Source organism: Aythya fuligula, chromosome 17 (assembly GCF_009819795.1).
Source record: "Aythya fuligula isolate bAytFul2 chromosome 17, bAytFul2.pri, whole genome shotgun sequence".
NCBI lineage: Eukaryota > Metazoa > Chordata > Aves > Anseriformes > Anatidae > Aythya > Aythya fuligula.
Genome location: NC_045575.1, coordinates 10817600 through 10840513, shown reverse-complemented (window position 1 = coordinate 10840513; position 22914 = coordinate 10817600). Strand labels below are relative to the sequence as shown.

Sequence of the window (22914 nt, the reverse complement as noted above, 5' to 3'; positions counted from 1 at the left end):
CGTACCAGGCTCCAGCTGCAGCTGTCAAAGTACGCAGGAATTGCTTCGCAGGACAATGTGTAAAATGTAATTATTTTCCACTGTTGGATTGCTTTATTTCCTGCGTTTCATTTACAAAACCAGCCTCATCAGTTTTCATCATTTTTGGAAAGTGCTTTGGGACGCTGAGGAAACAGTGCTCTAGTAAAGGAAACACAAATCAACAATAATCAGTTGTGTAAAAAAAAAAAAGCATACCGTTTTCTATTTGCCTTTTAACATACCTTGCCTTTCTTGTCTGTTACTTTTCCTACATTTCTCACATCTTCACAGGAAAGCCTGAGTATGATCTTCTGGTAATCGGTGGAGGATCTGGAGGCCTGGCTTGTGCAAAAGAAGGTCGGCATACATAAATAAGTAAAAGTTTTCTTTTAGCTTAAGTGTTTTTTAGGGAAGCTAAGAGAAGCAATACTGAAAATGTTAAAGATGTCTAAGAAACAGTATCCTGTGCATAAGCCCTGCGCTTTAATCATTAACTCAGCTCCATTTAGTTAATCTGCAAATTATTCACACCCTCAGGTGTGGTAATCTTACATGGTTTTCCAGTTACTCTTTTTTAAAAGTATTTCTTCTGTTATCACAGGAAAATCTAATAAACATTTATTTCACTGTTACTGTGTGCCTCCGAGTGCCTCCATATATTTTCTTTGTTACTTATTATACTTTTTCTTATATATGAATTAAAACAACAGTACTTTCAGGCTGTTTGGAATTGTTTAACTTCTGTAGAGAACTTTTTCCTCTTTGTAATGCGTTACCCTTATGTAACATGTTCAGTAACACACAAGGTTCTTAAACATCTCATTTGGCATCACATTGTATTTTTAGGGTTGGCAGAAGCTGGAAGCTCTAGTAAGGGTTATTAAGTGCCTTCTGGAGAATCTGCTGACTACGTGGGTAGCCTGGGCTCTTAGTCTGGTATCTTGAATTGGTATAAACCACCAACTATCACCTGTATTCTTAATCTGTGCTTGTGCTACTGAATGTATTTCAATTTGTGCGTTTCTTCGTCCTCTAAGTGCCTTTTCTTGTTTTTTGCTTAAAGCTGCTCAGTTTGGAAGGAAAGTGGCCGTTTTGGATTATGTGGAACCTTCTCCACAAGGTATGGAAAAGAAATACTAGGATATTTGGATACTTGTGTAAAGCCGTGGTCTGGCTGAGCAGGTTGATGCAGGCAGCAACGTGGCCAAAGCCACGCTGCATGCTTTGCTTGCAGTAAAGTCCTTATGCTGAGCTTGCTCGTTCCTTCCCAGCTCTACCTCCTTTTCCTGCATGCTGAGGTTGTTAGCAGTGTTTGATTTGTGATAGACTTTGGACTTAAATGTGTGAGAATATTGTCTGTCAAAATGTCATTACAATTTCTGAAGCGTACGAATTGCGTTGTGTTAAGGCTCGTCATGCACAATGTGTAAAGTAAGATCTGCAAATGCAAATAATAAATGTGAAAGTGTAGTAATTGGATCTTCTGAAACCTGCAAAAAATCTTGAGATGCTTTGAATTTTAGAAGAAAAATACTTAGAGTTGGTCCGTATCAAAACGTTAATGTAAACATAGTCAAAGTGATCTGTAGGAGTAAATTGTGTGTTGTTTCAGAACATCTAATACTATTTGCATGAATAATCTAATTCTCTAAATAACCTAGTTGCATTAAGTAAAACTAACATGGTATGTTTACTTTTTTTTTGTTACTTTTTTTTAAGGAACCAAATGGGGACTTGGTGGAACTTGCGTGAATGTTGGTTGCATTCCTAAAAAGCTCATGCATCAAGCAGCCCTTTTAGGCAGTGCCCTTAAAGATGCTCAGCACTATGGCTGGAATATAGCCCACCCTGTTCATCATAACTGGTAAAGAATATTGTCCCTATCTGCTCCTATGTTCTGCAAACGCGTATGAAAATCTTTTCTTGTTGATATTTATTTACAGACAGAGAACTGAATTTTGGATGATGCTTTTTAGTCTACTCCTTGTTTTAAACACAAAACTGTAATTAATAGCTCATCAGGGCAGATATTATGTCAGTTTGCACTTGTTAACTTACTTTCATAACAAAAAAGTATTACAGAACATCATAATTTGTAGCAATTGCCTGTAAATTGAGTTGCATTATCTGAATTTGTAACATGATGATTTTATGTTCAATTTCTTGGTTTGTGATAGGTCAGAGATGGCTCAAGCTGTTCAGAATTACGTGAAGTCCTTGAACTGGGGACACAGAGTGCAGCTACAAGACAAGTAAATAAGACTTGATGTTCATCTGTCCTCCCATAATCAAGTAGCTCTTGTAGAATTGTTGAATTGCCTTTGGAATTTCTCATTATAATTAGTATTTTTAGTTTGTAAGTCCTTTCTTCTTAGGACTGTAGGTGCCCTTACCAATGTAAGTCATGTTTCCCTTTCCCTTCTTCTTTTCTGGAAAATATTGGTTGAAAATGGCCCCAGGAGAAAACTTTCTAACAGTATAGTGATCTGGGTATGTTCTCTCTAATCTGGAAAGGTTTTCCGTTAATATTAAGTAGTCTGGGTTTATCAAGCTAATTTTGGGCTTGCCCACCAAAGCTTACGTGCCCTACTTACAAGCCTACAGATAACACTACACGAGAGCAGCTGATTTTTTTTTGCTTTCAGTGCAGGAACGTTTCCAAGTTTTTCAGCATGCAGTTCCTTTTATAGAGAGATCATATTACTTTAACAGGTACAAGTCTTATGACTCATGCTGAGTCACTCTTGTGTGCTCTAAGCATTGTAGTAGTAATGTTATAAATAGTAATGCTACGGATAGTGGATCATGTATCGATTGAAGAGGTTAATAACCTGATCCCAAAGCATGCTATATACTTTGCTGTACAGGGAGATGAACTGTGACACAAAAATTAAGTCTGTGATAGAGCTGCACACAGTCCTGTGATATGAGATGCTTCCTTCCTTTTCTATGCCTGTTTGCCTTTTTTTTTTTTTTTTTTTTAACGGATCAAATAGGGGAAGAAGAGCTGTTTTTATTTCATTCCTATTCTTCTTCATTAAACGTACATTTATGTTGTTTTCTTTCAAACAGGAAGGTGAAATATTTCAATGTCAAAGGGAGTTTTTCAGATCCACATACAATCCGTGGTTTAACAAAAGGAGGTAAAGAGGTGAGCTGCTTTACAGTGCACCTCAGTTCTGCAGTACTGTTCGCTTCAACCATCTCAGGTCTTCTTGTGTTGGTTTTCAGATCGGCTGGGATCTAGACAATACTTTTCCAAACTGCTTTAGGTATTCGGTATTGTTCCAGTGAGGGAGATTTGTTTTCCCTCTAGAGAAGATGTTTATGAACTTGACCGTTGCCTACTGTGCCCTTAGCCCCTAACCTGCAGGTTAAGTGCTGTTGCTTTTCCTTTGAAGACAAGCACTGAGACACGGGGTTATTCATTGTATTCAGATTCAAGTTGCTTTGATGGATACTGACAGAGATGTAAAGAAAACCAAAATCTCTTTAATGCTTTGGGCATTAAATCAGTCTGAGATGATTTCTTCCTTCAGATGAATTGTAAAGGCGCTTAGCTTTCTAATACAAAGTGGTGTATGGGAAGCAATTATGCTGAATGTACCGAATTTAACTAAAAGGTCTGTCTAGGTCAAGTAATAAAATGGTGACTATTTCTGCATATTTAACAAAAGACTGAAAAAGCATTTTTAATGCCTTTTTGAGGGTAATTATATAATGTTACTGGTTAATATCAGCCTGAGAGAGCAAATGTTTTTTGAGGTAAATGCCTAGCATTGTCTAAAAACAGATCCTTTTTGAGGTACCTTAACTCTAGGCCTTAGAGACAGAATTCGCTTGGTTTGATTTCTGTGTTTTGTCCTAAGATAAGCTGACTTTAATAAACTGCTGTTTGTGTACAGCTGTTGTTTCCAAGCAGTCCTCAGAATCTCATCCAGTATAGGAACAATTGTAAGCTTAATATTAAAATGAAAAATGATAGAGAATGTGTAGGAGAAATCTTCTGCCTGTATTCATTTGTTTTTATCTCCAACCTTTTTTTAAAGTATTGCTTATTATTATGTCAGATAAACAGCAGATGGTAGTGCCAGCTTTCTCACATATTACTCATTTGCACATAGCTAAGATATAAAGACAGATAAAAGGATATCAAATGCTTTATTTTTGTTTTGTGTTTTTGTTTGTAGACTATTCTTACTGCAGAAAAAATTGTCATTGCTACTGGAGGAAGACCAAAATATCCTACACACGTAAGTTACACTTCCCATCTGACAACTTCAATGACTTTACTGTCTTTGTACCAGATAATAATTAATGTTTAGAGACTTAAGGATGTCAACAAACTAACACAAGGAATTTCCGTACCTGAGCGTGAAAAAATATTTTTTGCATTAAAATTTTCAGAAAAACACTTCCCTAGAAAACTATTTGCATTAATTTAGTATGTTGATGTTCTTAGAATCATGGAATCCTCACATACGTTGGAAGAAATCTTCAAGATCATCAAACTGAACCATCAACTTAAGCTACTGAGTTTCATCACTAAATCATGTCCCTTAATGCCATGTCCACACACGTCATATCCCGCCAGGGATGAGGACTCTACCATTTCTCTGGGCAACTTATTTCAATGCTTGATCACCCTCTACATGAATTCTTAATATCCAGTCTGAACCTACTCTGGCACAAACTGAGACTGTCTTCTTGTGTCCTGTCACCTGAGAAAAGAGGCTGGTGACAGTCTCCTTGCTGTAACCTTTTTTCGAGTAGCCATCAGCCTCCTCTCCTCTGGATTAAATAACATCAACCACTCCTCCTAACTTGTTTTCTACTCCTTTCACCAGCTTCATTGCCCTTCTCTGCACACATTTGAGCAGCTCAATATCGTTCTTGGTAGTGAGGGGCCCATTTCACTACCAAGGTAAAAGGCAGTGATACCTTTTATCAGCTTGGAACCTTTTCTCTTTCAGTTTGTCTGTTGTCTCTTATCCTGCTGTGCACCACTGTGAAAAGCCTGGCTGTCTTTTTTTGATAGCTTCCTCATCGCTTTGGAAAGCTGTTATTAGCCACCTTTACTCCTGGCTGAACAACGCCAGTTCCCCTCAGCCTTTACTCATTGGTAGTGTGCTCCACGAACTGGCCATTTTCATGGCCCTCTGCTGAACTTGCTTCAGTCAGTCAGGTTCTGTGTTGTATTAGGAGGCCCAAAACTTGACTGTGTTCTCGATGAGGTTTAACTAGTGCTAAGTAAAAGAGAGTACTTACTCCCCTTGATATACTGGCTACACATCTGCTAATACAATCCAAGGGGCTATTAGCTTTTTTTGCTGCCAGCACTGGCATTTTAGAGTCAAGATCTTACCTGTGTGTTCACAGGTTGCAGGTGCGCTGGAGCATGGAATCACAAGTGATGACCTGTTCTGGTTAAAAGAATCTCCTGGAAAAACGTAAGCTACTCTACAATGGCTTTAATATATGCCGTCATTCATACTTTTTCATTACAGCAAGGTGAAAAATGTACAAAATTGCCTTTTATATTACCAGTTTTTCTCTCTTTGTGTTTTCCCTCCTGAGAATCTGTTTTGCCATGCAGCAACATCATGCTGTTAATCTTCATAAGTAACTAATACGTTTTTTCCCCCATAATATTCCTATCTAAAATCAAGTTATATTTAAATTTTTACCATAGGTTAAGGTGACTTATTTGCTGTAGCAAACTTCCTCTTGGAAGTCACAAGAGGGCAGCATAAACTTAAATGAAGGCTCTACTGTCCCTATACTCTCCCTATTCTTTGCTGTGAGTATATGTGAAATTGCTTCTCAGGTAGAAACTTAGACATAATTTTGTGTTCTTTTCAGTGGTGACTATTGATAACAAATCTGATGAGACAAGAAAGGACAAAAGTACCCTTATTATGGCTTGGAAGCTATTGATTAACTAAAATACTGAAAATTTGTTTTTAGTGGAAATATTAAATTACCACAGTCTGTGTTTCAGAGTGCATAGTACAGTAAGATTTGGAGTCAGCGCTGCACTACAAAGCAATTTCTTTATGCAAATAACTGTGATAGGAAATGTGTATTTGCTGGCATGAAAGTCAGCTAAGGGTATTTTTACTTGTCTTGTAGTTGCAGTCTGTCCCTAGATCAAGGATTTCACACAGAAACACAGTAATTTAGGTTGGAAAAGACCTCTAAGATCAGCAAGACCAGCCATTAACCTAGCACTGCCAAGTCTACCACTAAACCATGTCCCTAAACACATCTATATGTTTTTTAAATACATATTTGTGAATGGAGAAATTGTGTTTGTTGCAAGTATCTTTTATATATATATAAAATACTCGTGCTTTCAAAGAAAATAGAGCTGCCATTCATGGCCATGATTTGCTAATATAAAATTGCAACGTGTGTTAAGCTAAGCATCAAATAGATAAAATAGGGGTTCGTTGGTACAGTTTAAAAAGGCAACTAAATTTCCATTTGTTTGCAGTATATCAGTCACCTCTTGAATTTTGAGAGCATGATTTATGTGAGGAAATTATTAAAAAAAAAAAAAAAAAAAAGAAAAAAAGATATATCCCTATAAGACATTTCTGTGAAAATGTGGCTTTTGTCCAGTCCCTGCTAATGCAAGTTGTAACAGTGTAATGTGGGAGTCTAGTGTTTATATGTTGCATTCCTAAGATTTAGTCAAAATAAGCCCGCAGGGGGTACAGTAGCATTTCTGTGCTTTATCAGGCTGTGTCCTAGCAAATGAAGGAGGGAGTTGTTAAAGGTTTGTTTCTGATGGATTTGTTGCTATTATAAATACTCCCAAGGTTCAGTTTAACACCTTTTGTTTTTTAGTCTGAGCTGTGTTCTACTTCTTTCTTTCCCATTCCTCTCCAAATGTGCATATGTCAGCTGCAAATTATATGGCTGGGGGTTGTAGAACTGTCAGTCCTGCAGTTATTCATACAAAGCGCGTGTGTATGTGTTGTTTTTTTTTTTTTTTCTTAAAAGGCAAACCGTTAACCGAGCAACCGTTAACCAACTTAAAAGTCCCTTAAATACACAAACACTGATGAAATTCTTGCTACTGAGATGAAGGATTTTGGCAGAGTGAATTAGAAAATTTGCCTTGAAATGTGCTCAGAATGAGTGAGAGATTGAGCAGGTGCGGTGGATGTTAGGTTCTGCTTTCAAAACTTTTCTGTTAGGCTCTGACGATGCCCAGGAACACTTTAGTTTTTAGAAGGCACTGTGAATAATGTGCTGCTGATGTTATGAGTGGGTGCCAGCTGGCAGCTATTTCTTATCTAATGAAAAAGAAGAGCAAATGAATGCATAAATTTTGTATGTTCTTATTCTGTTCCCTGTAACTCCCCTCAGATATTTCTTTATGGGCAGTATATGGCTTTTTGCAGCACTTCCCTGGAGCTGGAGGCTAAAAGAGGGGATGTTCATCCATTCACAGATCAATCAGATGTCCTAATGCTGTAAACATTATTTCCCACTGTGCTGAGTTGTTTGCCAAACATAAAACCCAGACCAGGAGACTGGTAGATATTTATCTCTTGGTATGGCTTATGCTTATAATGCTTGTGCTTCATTGCTTATGCTCCTGACTTTAAGTAACCTACTTAAACTCTGTGATTATATGACTTTGTGATTTGAGTTTTTAAAGTAATTTCTAAATTTAAGTAATTTTCTAAAATCTATAGCTTTCCAAATGCAATTAGCAGCCTACTTTTTCCATACCCCGAACCCCGATTTTTTTTAACTTTTGAATATAGAGGAGAGAGCCCTGCCTTAAGAACAAAAGAAATCCCCAAAAAGTGGAAGCATGTTTCCATAGCTGAAGATCACAGTCAGAAAGAGCCTAGCATTCTATACAAGCCTCATAGTAACTAGAAATGTTGGTCCTTATTGATGTTTCTCCTAATTTAAAAATACAAGGAAAAACTTTCCTGTGGGTGGAAATACTACTTGGAATGCATCTCCAAGCTGTGAGATTTTAACAAGCCCGAATAATACATGGGTAGCAAAGAAATGTGGGTGCAGCTTGTCCAGCAGCTGTGTCACTGACCGGCCAGTTGGACCCACTTTTACCCCTGGAACAGGGACTGAGTGCTTTTAGGTACCCGGCACACGCAGGGAATTGAGGATATGGTCAGAAGAGAGAGGAATGCTGCAGCGTATAGGCATCTGGGGACAGGCGTAGAAACTGCTGTGCTGGAGAGCTGATAAACCTCATAACTTAGAGGTGTTGATGGACAGACAGCTTTAGTGGTATTCATGGTTGAAAGAGCATAAAATAGAGGGAGAGATGGGAACCGGCGTTTTATTCAAGATCTCAAATGGATGTATGTGGTAAACAGTAGTCTAGTTAAGTCTATTAAACAGATCATCTATAGCTGTGTACACAAACTTTTAAAGTTAGGAAGGGCAAATATTTGGCATTTGGATAACATGATGAAAAAGCAGATGGTTATAAATCAAATTGAAATTTAGCGATGACTAAAATCTGTAAGTTCTATTGAGAACTATAATCTACTTGGTAAGAAGATGGTGAATTTAATACGTACTTAACTTCTGAATGTCTTAAGTTTTATTAAAAATATTTTGCAAGTTATTTAGTAGCTAAGATACATCTAGAAATTTTGAGATATATTTTTAATTCTGGTAAGGCTGCTGCATGTCTGTATGTTTATACATGTATGTTGTACACTGTGTCAAAGGCAATGGTGTCAGGAGGCCCTGTAAAAATGAGGCATCAGAAGCAACAGGCAGTGTGCGGAGGGTGAGGGGGGAGGAACAGTGTCAACTTCCACACCAGATGCTTCCAACTGAGGTATATATCACAGGGCACAGTTGAAGTATTTGTGATGCCTCTTAACTTTGCTAGTTGTCCTGAGTTTTTCCGTGGCTTTCTTCACCTTGTCTTTCAGATTACATGTTTAAATGTCTCTTTACAATATAAAAACAATTCCTTTTGTCTTATAAACCTTTGTTTGTTTGTTTGTTTTTGATTCTGTTAATAAAATAAGTTCAAATGTTAAAAGGTTCTCTTTGTTGGAGTTGACAAGCCACGTTCTTTCCTCCTACCTAACAGTATCAGATCCACTGCTCAAACCTGTGATCTTATAACTATACATATTTAAAAAGTAATTTGTTGGGTTATGCAGAAGTATGCACAAGCTCATTCCATTGCTTTATTCTTTCTTTTTTTTTTTATGCAACAGGTTGGTTGTTGGAGCCAGCTGTATCCTTTGAAAAATCTGTGATTTATGATTATAAGTAGCATAGTTGCCTTTCCTGTGAAAGCTTAATTTTCTGAATTTCTTTGCTCATGCCCTATAATTAATAATAAATATAATTTGTAATATAACAGGAAGAGTTTTATATGCAGTATCATTGTAGGACACTAAGGTTAGTTGAGGATGAATTCTCAAGATCTTGAAAACATTCTTACCTATTAGGAAAGAATTCTAAGGCTTTGGGTTTTTATTCTGTACAACAAAAGTAAGCTAGAGATGTGTAAGGAAAACGTGGTATCTCTAGATAGAAACACCATGTGTATATTACTCTCCATGTTGCATTTATGTGAAATTATTGTTTATATTTCTTTAATTGATACTTCACCAGATATTTCACTTGAATGTGCTGGTTTTCTAACTGGCATTGGACTAGACACTACGGTCATGATGAGAAGTATCCCACTTCGTGGGTTTGATCAGGTCAGTGTGGAACATCTTGCATTTCCTCCTATATCACATATAAGGTATGTTTGGTCAGTTTTGTCTCCTAAAGAAAAAGTGGCGCTGGCTTCTCCAGACATTTCCTGGCATACAGTTTCTGAAGAGTAACTAAATAAATATTAGCTCATGTTTTCCTATTATATCTCTTGATCCTGTATTTGGAAAATTAAACTTTTTTTTTTTCCTTCACTTAATTGAAAACAGGATTGAAAAGATCAGGAAGCAGGGGAGAGATTTGGATTATGCCACTGCTAAAAGTATTAGCCGATTTCTTTAAAATAATCTAGAGTTGCTAAGAGATGCAGATAATGACTTTTAAAATAAATTACTGGATGTAACATGAAGTAGTTCAATGTGGAGTTCATTATGACAAATAAATAAATCACTAAGCTGAAAGTTTTTAATGATATAAGAACTGGAAATCTTGACTTTACTGCTTTCATAACAGTGGCAGTTATAACTAGGTTTTTTAAAAAAAAGGTATGTAGAGAGAGTGTGAGTGATTTTGGTGGAGCTATCAAGCTGGAGAAAATTATAAGTGAAAGAGAAATGTTAAGAGAAAGAATTGTGTTTCAAGATCAAGAACAATTTTGAGGAGTTTTCTTCAAGTGTGAGTGATCATGATTGTGCTGTCAAAACAAAAAACAGTTTTGGCTAGAATTCCGTTCCTGTATAAAGACAATAAAAGGGAATAGAGTTAACAATGAGAAAAAGCAACAAAAACGAAGAATGTTGTTAAACATTTGTGTTAAATACAGAGTTGCTTAAAGAAGCAATAGCAGGTAGTATAGCATGTTTAGGTTAAAGACAAGTTATTGGATTTAGTAAAGGCATTATTTGGATGTGATTTTTGTAGGCTTTGTTCTACCAGTTAGATAGCCTTATTGGTTGGCTTGATGGTCCCTAAGTCTGTAGGGAGAGTGTTTTAAAAGTGATTGTAGATCTTTGTCCCTGAGAGACTTGATGCTAACATTACTTTGAAGGAAAAGTTTCTGTAGCGTTCTTAGGAGAGTTACAGGTTTTCACTCACTGCTGCGCTGAACTTTTTGTTTTTAATTTTCTAATTTTTTTTTTTTTTATAACTTTGGAAAATTTCAGCTTTAAGAATGAAGACTCTGTCTTGTTAATCTCTTGAAAATAGTGTTTCCAGAGTGGAAATGAATGCACATTAATTGTCCCTGGTAGCATGGATCAGGAGTGTGTTTTTTAATGCTAAATTGCAGTACTGCAAAACATTTAAAGACCAAAGTTGATCAAAGAGTGATAGAGCCTATGGGCTTGTTTTCAAGAACTGCTTTGCATACGTGGAGTGTAGGAAAATATTTTAATGTGTAACAGTACCGTTTTTGAGGAGGGAACTTCACTGTCAGAAGTAGCAGTGATAAGTAACGAACGCAGGTAGTGACAGCTCCTGGTTGCATGCCAGCTATTCCCACTTTGAAGTCTCTTCCTTAAAGCTAGTGGTAGGTGTACCAGTTTTGCAAAACACCATTTAAGGATCTGTCTTGGGAATTGCGTTCATCGTTGAAGAAATCTACACCTGGAACAGCATGAGATTTGAGCAAGCAGGGAATAGTGCTAAGAGTGTGTGGGTGGCACTTCATAAAACAGTAGGGCTTTCTCTGAGAACATGATCTTCTGTAATATATAAATAATACAATGGAAATTTCAAGGTTAAGAAGAAATAGAAAAAATAATTTTATTCAGTATGTAGTCACACTGAGATGGAAACTGATTAGTGAGTTGTCATGTTTCTGGAGAGATGTAACCATGTTGTTGTTTTTGTATTAGTTAAAAACAACTTCAGAAATAAAGTTGTATAAGTTAAGACCTTACACGTAGCTCTTCTGCATGAGTGGTTTTGTAATAATATCCTTTAAGTAATAAATATATCCTTTGACAAAGTGTGACCTGAATTACTGCAGTCACGAGCAATGACATCTTTGGATAAACCTGTCAATTCAACACATTACTAATCAACTGTAGTGTGGCATTATTTCAAACAAGCTCTTAGGACAAAAGCATTATTTCCTTTTGGTAGTAGAACTTTTCAGGAAGCCTTAGTGATTCATAGTTACTGCAGAGAAATGACAGGTGTCACGGCAAAGGGAAATATTTTTCTTCATTAACTTTATCAAAGCATTTAATTCTTTTCAAGCTGCCAGAAAATGGTAATTATGGTAATGTTAAACTAAATGTGCTCTAGATTCTATTTTTATATATGAATCAAATGACTTACAAGCAACCTTTTTTTAAAATGCTATTTCAGTTTCTTGAAAAAAGAAACTGAAAAAATTTGAATATTCAGATGCAGATACCTCTTGGAATAGAGTTGCGGGCCATAGTAGCTTAATGAATTATCATGTGTTGACAATGCACAGTAGCTAAGTGACAAGGAATGTTTGAAAGGCATTATATTTTTACTGGATTTCATAAAGACAGCTGAATGAGAGTTTTGCATTAAAAATGCCATACCTAAGTATAAACATTTTTCCCCCTACTCAACAGCAAATGGCATCTTTAGTAACAGAGTACATGGAATCTTATGGCACAAAATTTTTAAAGAAATGTATCCCAACGAAAGTTGAAAAATTGGAAAGCAACAGATTACAAGTCACTTGGAAAAATACTGACTCAGGCACAGAAGAAGCGGATTCCTTTGACACAGTGATGTGGGCAGTAGGTAAACTTGATCATCTTATTGTTTATTTGTAACGCTTTCTGTTCTGAAAACAAAGCTCCTTCGTGTTCTGTGGGGCCAACCATTTTCGTAAGTTTAGCAATCTAAACATGGATATAATTACAATCCACATTTAGAAACTGCAAAATGAATGGTTTGGGGGTTTGAGGAGGTTGGTTTGTTGTCTTTTTTTAGTGGACTTTTTGTGTGTGTGTGTTAAAGTTGGCACTCTATCCTTAAGGATTAAACACATTAACAGTTAAAGCTGGTTAATTGATGTGCAGTCGGTATGATTCATTGTTTTTCTCTGTATCAACACACCCACACCAGGTGTCTCAGATAATAGACTGGGAAACTGGGTAGTGTTGAGGATTTCCTGTCTGCAGATGTGCCAGTTACAATACTGATTGAAGAAAGTCAGCTTGTAGAGTTAAAAAGCACCCGCTGTTAACTACTTGTAGCCTGAGTTATACTAGATATTTCCTTAATTTTTGTGAATGCATCTTGGAATTTATAATTACTAGGATTTTCAAACCAATCAAAACATTTGAGGCAACAAAATTATTTGGATATATTTTTAATGTAACTTAAAAGTTTAAATCCAAAGCTTTTGTGGGTTACTGTTACAGGGCTGTGTTACCTTGCTGAGTGAGTGTACTCAGTTATGCACCGGGTCATTGAAACAGTTCTTTCTTGGCCTTTATTTGGTTCTGTCTGTCATGTAATGTCCTTCTGTCTTTTACTAGTGCTCTGTCTTCTACTTCTGTGAGAATTCACCTGAATTAAGCTTCTGTGTATTTTTTTCTATATGGAACCAATAAACTTTTAATATTATATAGTATTGCCCCTGCTCTTAAGGACACACAAAAAAAACTTTATATGATAGATGCCTGATGTACCTGAGCTACAAAGCAAGGGTAAGCTTGTGCACGCACAGATGGAATGTAGGGTCTTTGCCCAAAGAAAAGGGTACAGACTGATACCTTTATAAATAGATACAACTGCTGATCTGCAGGATGAACTTGCAGGAAATCAAACTTTGTACAGAGCTTGTTTCACGTATTGGAGCACTAAAACCTGTATATTGAGTTCTGCAGCTGTAACACAGCTAATATAGAACAGGAAAGGACAAATAATATTTCCAGTTGAATTTGTGATAGATGGCAAAATATTAACGCTGTAACTGAACTTTGTCCAGATTATTCACAAAGTCCTTAGTAAAGATATTGAATTACTATTTATCTGATTGATGTCTGACTGTGTAGAGGAGCATCACTGAACTGATAATTAAACTATGCAGGCATTTATAAAGTATTCTGGAGTGAGCTTGACAGAGAAAGCGGGATAGAATACTAGTAAATTGTTAATAGAAAGAGTGAAGGCCAGCAACAGATCTGAAATTTAGCTTTACGAAAGAGTTGCCTCCCTGATGAGGGCAGTGGAACAACCCTTCTTCAGTTCCCTTGCATTCATAGGTGTAGAGGAAAGCCACTGTGCCTTTGAAATAATATTGTCTTTGCTATAAATATATACACCTTTAGCTCCATGTGAAGTTGAACAGGTATCTGTTTTTGCACATCATGGTATGAAGCATGTTGCCCTCTTTGTCAGATTGGATGTGTGGCAGATTTATTTTGCAGTGCAGTAAAATAAGATTGTCGCTATTGAATATCAAGAAAGGGTTAAGTATGTACATTTTTATAGTAGTTCTCTTGAAATCTTATAACCAAATCAGTTTGGATTAATTAAAAACAGAAATATTGTTTGGAGTTTTTCTTTGAAAAGTCCCACGTGGTGAAATACGTGAGAACCTTTCTGCCAGCCCCAGTAGGAAGGGGATTGGCTTTAGATTCCACTTTGCGAACAAAACCTTGCCATCCAGTTTTTAACCTTTGAACTGTTCAGTGAAAAATAACACATCTTGGTTGATCTCAGAAAATGGTTAGTGCTAATGTGGTGTGGTTTGCTGAGGCTCTGGTTCTTTGTTCTGAACTCCCCATGTCTATTTCTCATTAATTTTAGTCCAGGACTATCTTGACGAGATATGTTCTCTGCAGTCCTAATGAAAGTAGTCACTCCTGTTACTTCAGCCAGTGCTTCTTTTCCCAGTGTATAATTCTAATGACATTCAGTCAGCCTTGCTTAATGGCTGTTTTTAATGTGCTGGTAATTTGTTTGCGTTAAAAGGGGTGTGAATATATGTGTTGCTTCTGGTTTTTGTTTAACCCACCCATAAACTTTGAATGTAACTCTTAAATGCTGCTTATTTTAGCAGCGTGACTACAAAAATCACTTCATGTTGAGGATAAGTTAAACACTAAGCTATGCCTCTGATTGCACATGAGAGAACATTTGGGAACATGAAGTATAAAGCAATGTTTTAGTTGGTATGTGATGGCTAGCGTTTGCCTGGGTGGTGTTATAAATAAACAAAGAGTTGGCAGAAAATGCTTCAAAGTAATTTTATGTAACCAGTATAATTATTTCTTCAGAATACTGGTTCCGTTCACCTATCGGTGTGTAGGAGAGATTGAAACCCATGACCTCACTTGGCAGTGGCTGATGGGTTTGTGAAACTGCAGAGCCAGCCTTTAAGCCTCCACAAAACCTTTGGTTACTGCAAGCTTACTGTGGGAGAACTGATGTAAAGGCGAACTGCAGCTTTCTTTCCAGGAAGTATTTCTAGCACTCTTTGCCTTGCATGGGACCTTGAGAACAAAACAAATAACAATTATTAGAAGTCTGCCTCATGCTGTAAGGAAAACCTCACAGCCACCCATATAACTCACCTGTGGTGGTTACACAGCATTTGGAGCTGTTTTTTTGTTGTTCAGATAGGACCCAAGTCAAATATCCTTGGCTTTTTGTCACCAGGTGCAAGGAACTTCAGATGTACGTTGGTTGCTGCTGCCCAGGGCTATCTGCAAGCTTTCATCTGCTATTAGATTTTATTTATTTTTTTTCAAATTGTGGCAGACGTGGTGAGAATCTATTATTAATGGATGAAATGTTCAGAAATGGGTTCTGAACTTTTTTTTTAACCCTAGTTAATCTTTCTGTAGCCTTGTAATTGGAATATAGCTTATGCTGAGTTGGTCTTTATTTGTCATTATCAGTTGACTGTGTTTTTGTGAACACCTTGGGTTTTCAGGAGGGATTTGAAGGAAGAGGGGGGTAGTGGTCTTGAAACTGTTCTGGTGAATGTGTCAGGCACCCAGAACAAGATGAAAGAGAACACCAAGACTGGGAACACATCACATCTTAATTATGGTCAAACCAAGGTCAGTTTTGGTAAAGTTATGAAGTGATGTGTAAAAATGAAAATGTGCAGAAGGCTTGGGCTTACGTTTTATGCCAGAAAAGCCATCCTGCCACCCTGCAGTATCCTGACAGTGGCCATCTGTGGTATCATGCCTAATGCGAAAATACTCAGTTGGCTCTAGTTTGAATTTTTCAAATGCTAGGGAGCAAACAGACATTCCAGCTTCTGTGATTAAGAAACTGCAAGAGACCTATTATAAAATTCTACAGGGTTGCTGTCAGCTGCACCTTTATCACCCTGGGAAATCTTACTGTACACAGGAATATACTGTCACACATTTGCTGCTGATATTTGACTATGTCTAGTGCTATGATTTCTTCTCAGTTCAGCTGCTTCAGTCTCTATCATTGTAGGTCCTGTACCTAAAGGTCACGGCAGCCTGATACTGCCTTCAACTTACTGTGTTTGGAAGCATGACTACCAGAGCCACTCCACAGATGATAGCATGGAAATGTCACATCACAATGTAACCAGCCTGGTTTGTGTCTGAGACATGTGCTTTAATGAGACTCTTCTCGCTAAGCTGGCTGACAGCCCCCTCAAGAAGCCATGTTGCTAGGTTTTACAAAAACGGATTAAAAGCTGTTTTCTATTTTAAAGTTAAGCAAATGAGGGCAGGCTCCTAGAACTGGTTCTATGTGGTTTTCACAGCTCTGTGGCTATTGTATAGGTCTGAGATTATGATGTGGTGTTAAAAGTGCTAGAGGTAGGTAACCTTTTTAAGGTTTGAATTGGCATCATTCTTTCTTCTAGATGTCTGGCGTAATACCTTGCTGTTTTGAGTGAAAGCTAAAGCTGATCTTGTGTCTTAAATAATCATACGCTCCTTATTCGGGAGTTTCGGGACAGTGGGCATTTTCAAACAAACTGTTCAAGTACCTTTGTGTTCTGAAATGCCCTGTGGATTGTAGGAATAAGCTGTAAACTCTCAATAAACTCTAAATAAGCTGTAAACTCTCAATAAGCTATAATTGTTGTTGTTGTTGTTTGTTTGTTTTGTTTGTTTTTTGTGTTTGTTTTTTTTTTAATAGGACTTAACGCGTATTAAACAAATGTTCTTTTTATCCAATACTATTGAAAAATGGTGAGAACTGATTCTACAACACGTGTATGTGAATGTTGGGAAATCTGAGAATTTCCTAAATTTGGCTTTAAAACTTACCAAGCCACTTCAGCTAGTCATGAACCTAAGCTAGTGAATTTGAGGTGAAGTAAGATCAGTAATTGTAATCTTGTTTTATGGCTGTGATTCAGCATGGGTCTAAAGGCCAATAAAGGTCCAGTTTATATTCTAATGTTTTATTATTGCTTTTAAAAATAATATTTAGACAATAAAGATGAGAAATTTCACTAAGTAGCAACACCTTTTTGTAACTCTCAGCTATTAATACCAAACTGTACGCATGTTAAAATAGATTGGAATTGAAAGGTTAAGTGTTATCCTGCAGATTCGATAAACTCAGCTGCTGTTGTTGTCACAAGTCTTTAAATGACTCTATTGACGGGTTTTTCTTTTTTTCCCTATTTCAGTGCCTTCCATTGCGTGCTAAGCGTTCTCTTGGCTCTGCCTGGCAGGAAAAAGGGGAAACTAGAAAACCCCATTAGCTGTCCATTTGCAGAATATCCAGGCTTTACTCTCAATACACAAAGAAATACAACGGTAGGAAGTTGTTTCACATCCGAGCCAAGATAAGGTCCTGGAGGTTTATTATTTTTGTTGCCTGATAGCATCAGGACTGGGGAGCAGGGGGCAGAGAAGGAACAGCAGATCAACATCCCATGGGGACAACAGAAGGGAAGACAGACAGATAGCTGAGTGCCGACAGCTTCAGTCAGTACTCCCAGAGGAAGTGTTGGTTTCACCAGATGAAATTAATACACAGAAGTCTTTACAGAGGCATTCAGATGTGACATTGTTTGGGGGGCCTGCCTATATGGCAGATGTATAAAGCAGTGAATCATATGTTTACATATAATTAGGTCTGTATTGACAAGCCAGGTTTTCCTTTTGTTTAATAATTTCCTACATTAACATCAAAGAGCTTGTTTTTATAATGAAAACACATTTCCCTTTTTGTTTTGCTTTGCTATAGCTCTGTATTAACTTCAAACACAAAATCATGAGTCACACGACGGAGATATATATATGTAGATGTCGATATGTCCATATCCATTTATAGCCTCTAAAAATGAGTGCAATGTTATTAAGTTTCCTTCATTTGGATATACTCAGATAATCTCTGCTATACAATCTTGTGTGCCCCTAACAACGAGTATCTGATATTTTCACTGTGCTTCTTAAACTTCAAATACACTTAAAAATTATTTGTATTTAAGATTCAATTTCTGGATCAAATAGATACTCTGTAGACAGCTCAGTAGAGCTTGCATCAAGACTTTATGCAGAAGATACTATGAAAATATTTTTTGAAGATGTGTAGGTTGAAAAGTAATTTAGAGAGAGAAAAGTCATATGGAAAAGATATAACTTAAAATCTTTGGAAGGGGAAGCTCTAATAAAATCCAAGTTCAGTAGAACTTTGCCTAATTTGGTTTTTAAATGCATTGAAATAGTAGTTCTAAATTCTACAGAATGGTTATACAGAGCTTGAGCTAAATATTAAATATTTCAGCATTAAGGACTTGAGAGCAAAGTTGATAAACTTTATCACCGGGGCTGAAGGAACTAAAAAAGATTTTAAATATCAGATAACAAGAAAAGAGGACTTCAGGGATGTTTGACACTGAATGGAATTACTAATCATTTGTATCCACAAGTGTGCACAACAGGCTATTTGTTAGTATTGAGTGCCATTCAGTTAGTGTTTGTTAGAAACTTTCATCATGAAGTTGCTTTATTACATATATATATTTATGGTACTTTAGAAAATATTGCACATTTATAATGTGCAATAAATTTTAAACCGTCTGGCTTTTTTGCACTTTCTGCAGTGGATGGTGTCCTGCATATTTTTAAAGAATAACTTTTGCTGAAATAATCTGAGCAAAGGCAATAGTAATAGATCTGCTTTCACAAAGAAATTGGTAGCCATACTTTATACTCTTATGGCTTTTTCTGTGTCAGATATATTTTGTCTTCTTTGTACTTGGACTATCAAATCGCACAAAGCTCTTGGAAATCTGCGTTGGAGGATGCCAGCTTTTTAGATTAACACTGCTAAAGTTTTCCAATAGTTTTTACTTTAATTTCTTTCGTCCTTAAGGTCGGGCTCCTGACACCAAAGCTCTCAATTTGGAGGCAGTTGGAGTGAAAACTAATTCTGAAACTGGAAAGATCATTGTGGATGCCAGTGAAGCTACTTCTGTTCCTCACATTTACGCAGTTGGAGACATAACAGAGGTACTGAGTCTACATAAACTATTTTACAATAACAGGAAGCCAACTTTGTTCCTGACTAATAACTAGTCCCCAGATGTCGTCATGCTCTAGCATATATCTTAGTGTTTTGCTCTTTTTCATTTTGTACAGCTGTAGTATTTATGCCCGCCACCTGGGTCAGTAATTTCCTTCACATGGATCTTGTGAAATATCAGCATTAGAGATTATTACTGATGTTTATCAGGGAATGCATCATTGGTCAGAGGCTCATAATAATGTCTTTATCAGTTCAATTATCTTTCTAATGAAGTTTTTATCACTTCAGGTGTATGACTTCATGCTGCCTTAATGCTGAGTGAAAGTAGTTCTTACCTTCTGATGTTGAATACACTTTTGGGGAATGACCACAACAATTCTGCTGAGATTAATCATACGATAGCATTTCTGCTTCCTGACATAAAATGGTCTGGACAAAAATATATGCCTCTAGAACAAGAAAAAGCCATTGCTTCAAAGGCAAAGGCGTTGACTTCTGTCAGATGATTCACATGACTTGTGAATGTTTATGCCAAGTAAACATAAGCGGTGGTGGTGTTTTTTTTTTGTTTTGTTTTTTGTTCCTTTGTTTTGTAAAAAAAATTAACTTATTAACTTAAGCAGAACAATTTACTACTTGTTACAGGTGCAAAACCAGAATTTTGTGACCTTAGTCTAGCACTCTTGTTGATGTACAGTTATCTGTAATAAGAATATTTTTCCCTGATCAAAGTGCACTCAAATTCTTTCAATCCCTATATTTTCAGTTTACAGGTGAACTCAGAATTTCTACTCTTGAGTTGGGCATCTTTGACAATGTTATAATATAATGTATGGCTGGATTGTGAACTGTACAGGTACAAGGAGGATGTTTTCATCAGCTACTTGCTGTTCCCAAAGAAATTGTGCAATAATACAGAATATTATTGGGGGCATCACAAGATCTCTTATCTGTCACTTAACTTAATGGAAATGAGCACATCCCTTCCTATTAAAGTTGCTTTTTATATATAGCGTGGTCATCTTTATAGAAGTCTGGTAAATCTAAATACTGTGGTGATACCCAAACCACATACATAGTATGATTTGAGAGATCTTTTAAAGATTTCACATTCTGCCACACATAACACACCCCCCAAGCATTCTTGAGTTTTTGAAGAGATGTAACAGGTTACATGTCTTTGAATAGCCTGCAGATCCCTGACTGGATGCTGGAACAGTCAGAGACACTTAAATCTCATAAATCTATTGGTGATTCCTGACCTCTTTCCCTCTTTGTAGACATGTGTTTCTTCCTGTCTGTCTCCATCTTCATGTGAATGACTTGCCATTTCCTTTTAGACTGTGTGAAAACTCTTTCCTGTTCAGCTATTTCTCCTTTTATTCTTTGCTCTCCACAATTTCTCTGTACTATCCAGTCAATCAGAGAGAGCTTTGGGGTTACGTTCAGTTCTCCTTTCTTCTCTCCACGTAGAGGTTCCCTCTGTGTTTGTCACTTCATGCTCTGGGATATTTCCCGAAGTCCACTTTCTTCTCAGTGACCTCTAATGCCTGCTCATCCCTGATATATGCCTTGGTTAGGCTTTTTGCTTTCCAAACTATTCTTTTTAATTTAATCCAATTGGCAGTTGTTAGAGGCAATGCTGGCAAGGTCTTAAGTTCTGTTGCTCACTTTGCTGCCAATCTGCGGTGTTATTTTGGGCAGGTCATTTCCGTTTGGGTGCTTTTGGTATTCTGCCTTTTGAGGATTTAGTTAAATAAGAAATGTAAAGTTGGAGGCAGGATGCTCTCATCTTTCCTATTCTGCATCTAGAAAGTCAGGTCTACATTTATTTGTCATTTTCATTTTGTTGTTAAAACCTGGATTTCCTTTTCCTGTTTTTGTTCTTAGTAGTGCAGATTTCTGAACCCAAGTTGTGTAATATGCACTTCTAAGTGTGTTAAGAAAAGCAACACGCTTTTCTACTGTGTACAGTTGGGAAAACTGGACAGTTAATTCAGTGCTCTGTAGACATATTCTCTTAAGCTTTTGTCTCCATATGGGCTAAATATAGGGAATTAAGGGAATCACAGTATAGTACTTGCGCATTTATGGAGTTTAAAGATAGAAGGAACTATCTTGTCTGACTCCATTACAATATGAGCTATGTAATTCCACTTGTTAAGCAATGTAGTTATTTTGTTTGAATATCCAAATGAATTTTGTCTTTTTTAAAAGCAGAATAGATTTAGATAATAAATTTTATTGGCATGGGAATCAGCAGTGGAACAAAGTTCCCATTGTTGGTATTGGTGTACATCTCAGCTGGATACACTTGATTCTTCTGTGTGTATTCTTTCAGAACCACAAAGCTGTAGAGCTTGGCATGTAATATTGTCTGGGTGAGACCACTCAAGGGGCAGGAAAGGGAATTTTGTTCCATGTGAATGAGCATCAGTGATCCCTAATATTATTTATAAAACAGGATTTTGTCTCTTGTGTCCCTGTCAGCATCTCTCATTGGTCTTCTCTCTACCTGCCAGATTTTCTTTGCTGCCATAAAGTGCTATTGCTTATATGTTTGCAAGTAGTTCTCAACCTCCCCTCCTTCCTCCTTTACTAGGCCACACTGAATAGATGCTAAATTTTTACTGAATAGCAAATTTTTTTTTTTTGTTAATTCAGTGCCCTGGCTGGAAGGGGAGTAGTGAAAGAAGGGAAAGGGGAGTTTCATGATATGGTTAGAACGAGTGTTTTCATTTGGGAATCATACCCATCTGGCACAAATGGGAAACTATGTGTGCATGGGTGTCTTGTTGCACCCTTGTATGAAAAATTAAATCCTAATGTTATGCAAGCTGTTCATTTGGAGAAAGGGAAGGGGAAAAAAATACAACCTCCCAGAGGTTGGTCAATCTGTCTACCCTCAAAAAAAGATTCTCAGGCTTTAGCAAAAAGATATTTTCAACTGACAGGTAAAACTGTATTTAAGCATTTTCATTTTCTGTAATCAGGATGAGGATGACCAGGCTGGAATTTTAATGTGATTTTTTTTTTCAGTGATAATATAAGCTCTGTCTATTAAAACCCTTCCTCTAGTGGTATTAATGTTGAAAAGCATGGCACACAGCATAAAGAAGTTCTCTTAGAAGGAGGTTTATCATATGTATGTGTATACATCTGCCATATTTCAAAGGGTGTTGTAACAAAGATGTGTAGAGAAGGTGGAATGTGCCGTATGTTTCTTTAAATAGAAATAAGACCAAGAAAGAGTCGTGTTAGAACAAATACACAGTACTTCAAAGCTTTTTAAACTCTCTTAGGAGCCATCTCGTTTAAATGTATAATACATTGGAGGATTCTTATGAACTATTTGTATCCATAATAATCATGAGGGTAGTTCTACACATGACTGCAAAGTGAATGTTCTTTTCAAATATTTACCAGGGAAGGTCTTTAAGCCATTGTTTATGAGAAATTAGACTTTATCTGCATGGATGTTTTTGTAATTAGTTGGGTTTTATGGAATGCATAGCAGTGCTTTCACAATTTTATCTCTAGTTCCAATCTTCTATTCATTTCTGGAATGCCAAAACAACATCTGTATTTCCTGCTACAGAAATGATTGGCAGCCATGTTTCAGGCAAATGTGTGCAAGAAAAAACAAATGGCAAATTTCATCTGCTAAATGACATTTACAGACTTGAAAGTCAAAATGCTGTTTTTGAAAAACCATGACTTGATATATCTTATGGGAAAAAGGCATAGACTTACAGTTTTATCATTTGT

The 22914-nt window shown here is 36.8% G+C and overlaps 1 protein-coding gene across 2 annotated transcripts in view; it reads left to right on the top strand.

The window, feature by feature from the left end:
- TXNRD2 (thioredoxin reductase 2) overlaps nucleotides 1-22914 on the top strand; it is a 36735-nt gene that overhangs the window by 4889 nt on the left and 8932 nt on the right. For both annotated transcript variants that reach the window (XM_032199321.1, XM_032199320.1), the window contains exons 2-12: nucleotides 313-378; nucleotides 1085-1141; nucleotides 1741-1885; nucleotides 2199-2273; nucleotides 3094-3172; nucleotides 4212-4274; nucleotides 5401-5471; nucleotides 9252-9271; nucleotides 9655-9746; nucleotides 12276-12450; nucleotides 18994-19130. In XM_032199321.1, the coding sequence (XP_032055212.1) occupies nucleotides 1800-1885; nucleotides 2199-2273; nucleotides 3094-3172; nucleotides 4212-4274; nucleotides 5401-5471; nucleotides 9252-9271; nucleotides 9655-9746; nucleotides 12276-12450; nucleotides 18994-19130 (798 nt within the window). In that variant the 5' untranslated portion in view covers nucleotides 313-378; nucleotides 1085-1141; nucleotides 1741-1799. The remainder of the gene's footprint in view (nucleotides 1-312; nucleotides 379-1084; nucleotides 1142-1740; nucleotides 1886-2198; nucleotides 2274-3093; nucleotides 3173-4211; nucleotides 4275-5400; nucleotides 5472-9251; nucleotides 9272-9654; nucleotides 9747-12275; nucleotides 12451-18993; nucleotides 19131-22914) is intronic.